Source organism: Palaemon carinicauda, chromosome 36 (genome assembly GCF_036898095.1).
Source record: "Palaemon carinicauda isolate YSFRI2023 chromosome 36, ASM3689809v2, whole genome shotgun sequence".
NCBI lineage: Eukaryota > Metazoa > Arthropoda > Malacostraca > Decapoda > Palaemonidae > Palaemon > Palaemon carinicauda.
This window is the reverse complement of record NC_090760.1, coordinates 51468537-51469645: the sequence shown is the minus strand read 5'-3', so window position 1 is coordinate 51469645 and position 1109 is coordinate 51468537. Positions and strand designations below refer to the sequence as shown.

Genomic DNA, 1109 nt, shown 5'->3' with positions numbered 1-1109 from the left:
AGGATCCAATGTAGTACTGTCTGGCCATTCAAGACGCCATAACTCTCTAGTGGTAGTATCTCAACGGTGGCTGGTGCCCTTGCCAACCTATTACCTACACACACACACACACACACACACACACACACATATATATATATATATATATATATATATATATATATATATATATATATATATATATATATATATATATATATATATATATATATACATATATATATACTGTATATATATATACATACATATATATATATATATATATATATATATATATATATATATATATATATATATATATATATTTATATATATATATATATATATATATATATATATATATATATATATATATATATATATATATATATATATATATGTGTGTGTGTGTGTGTGTGTGTGTGTGTGTGTGTGTATATATGAGGCACTTATCTGAGCTCCAAATAACTGGTTTTAAGAAGCCAATAATGTTGAAACATGATGCCATCCCTGGGGAATGGCGGTGTATGTTAAAACTGAATACACTGTTTCTCATAAGTCCTGCTATCAATATGGTTGTCATGCGTTTCAGGTAATAAAAGTTTTTGGCAGACATAACAACTTGTATTTGTGTTCGATCTACCGAATCCAGACATGGATGATTCTATCTTCGATTGTCTTCTTACCATTATGGCTAAGATACAAGATGATGATAGAAAGGCTTCTTTTGTGTTTGTTGTTCACCATAGCGAGTGGTCAAGTTCTATCTCTCCTACCGATCGCCAGGGCTTAAGAGCTTTAGACTTTGCTTCTGAATCAGGCTGTAAGTAAATCATAAATGAAGCTACTCACAGGTCTGGTAATTACTTGGACCTCGTATACACTGACTCCCCTGGCGTTATAATTAGTAAGGTTGGTTCTCCAGTCGGGACATCTGATCATGCCTTGATTTCATTAGTGAAGACTGTGTAGCCTGTCCCTGATGTATCATACTCTTGTAAAATTTATATGAGCACACTTGAATAAATTTTTTTTATGATCTTTTGTGCTTGAATTGGTCACAAGTACATAGTATTATAGATCCTATTATCCCTTTAAATTAGAATCTAGTCAACATAATCGATAGGGGT

At 31.4% G+C, this 1109-nt stretch overlaps 1 protein-coding gene across 1 annotated transcript in view; it reads left to right on the top strand.

The window, feature by feature from the left end:
- Positions 1-669: 669 nt before the first annotated feature.
- Positions 670-1109, top strand: part of LOC137628622 (zinc finger CCHC domain-containing protein 10-like) — a 5837-nt gene continuing 5397 nt past the window's right edge. Inside the window, exon 1 of the mRNA XM_068359774.1 lies at positions 670-802. Coding sequence (XP_068215875.1) covers positions 670-802 — 133 coding nt within the window. The remainder of the gene's footprint in view (positions 803-1109) is intronic.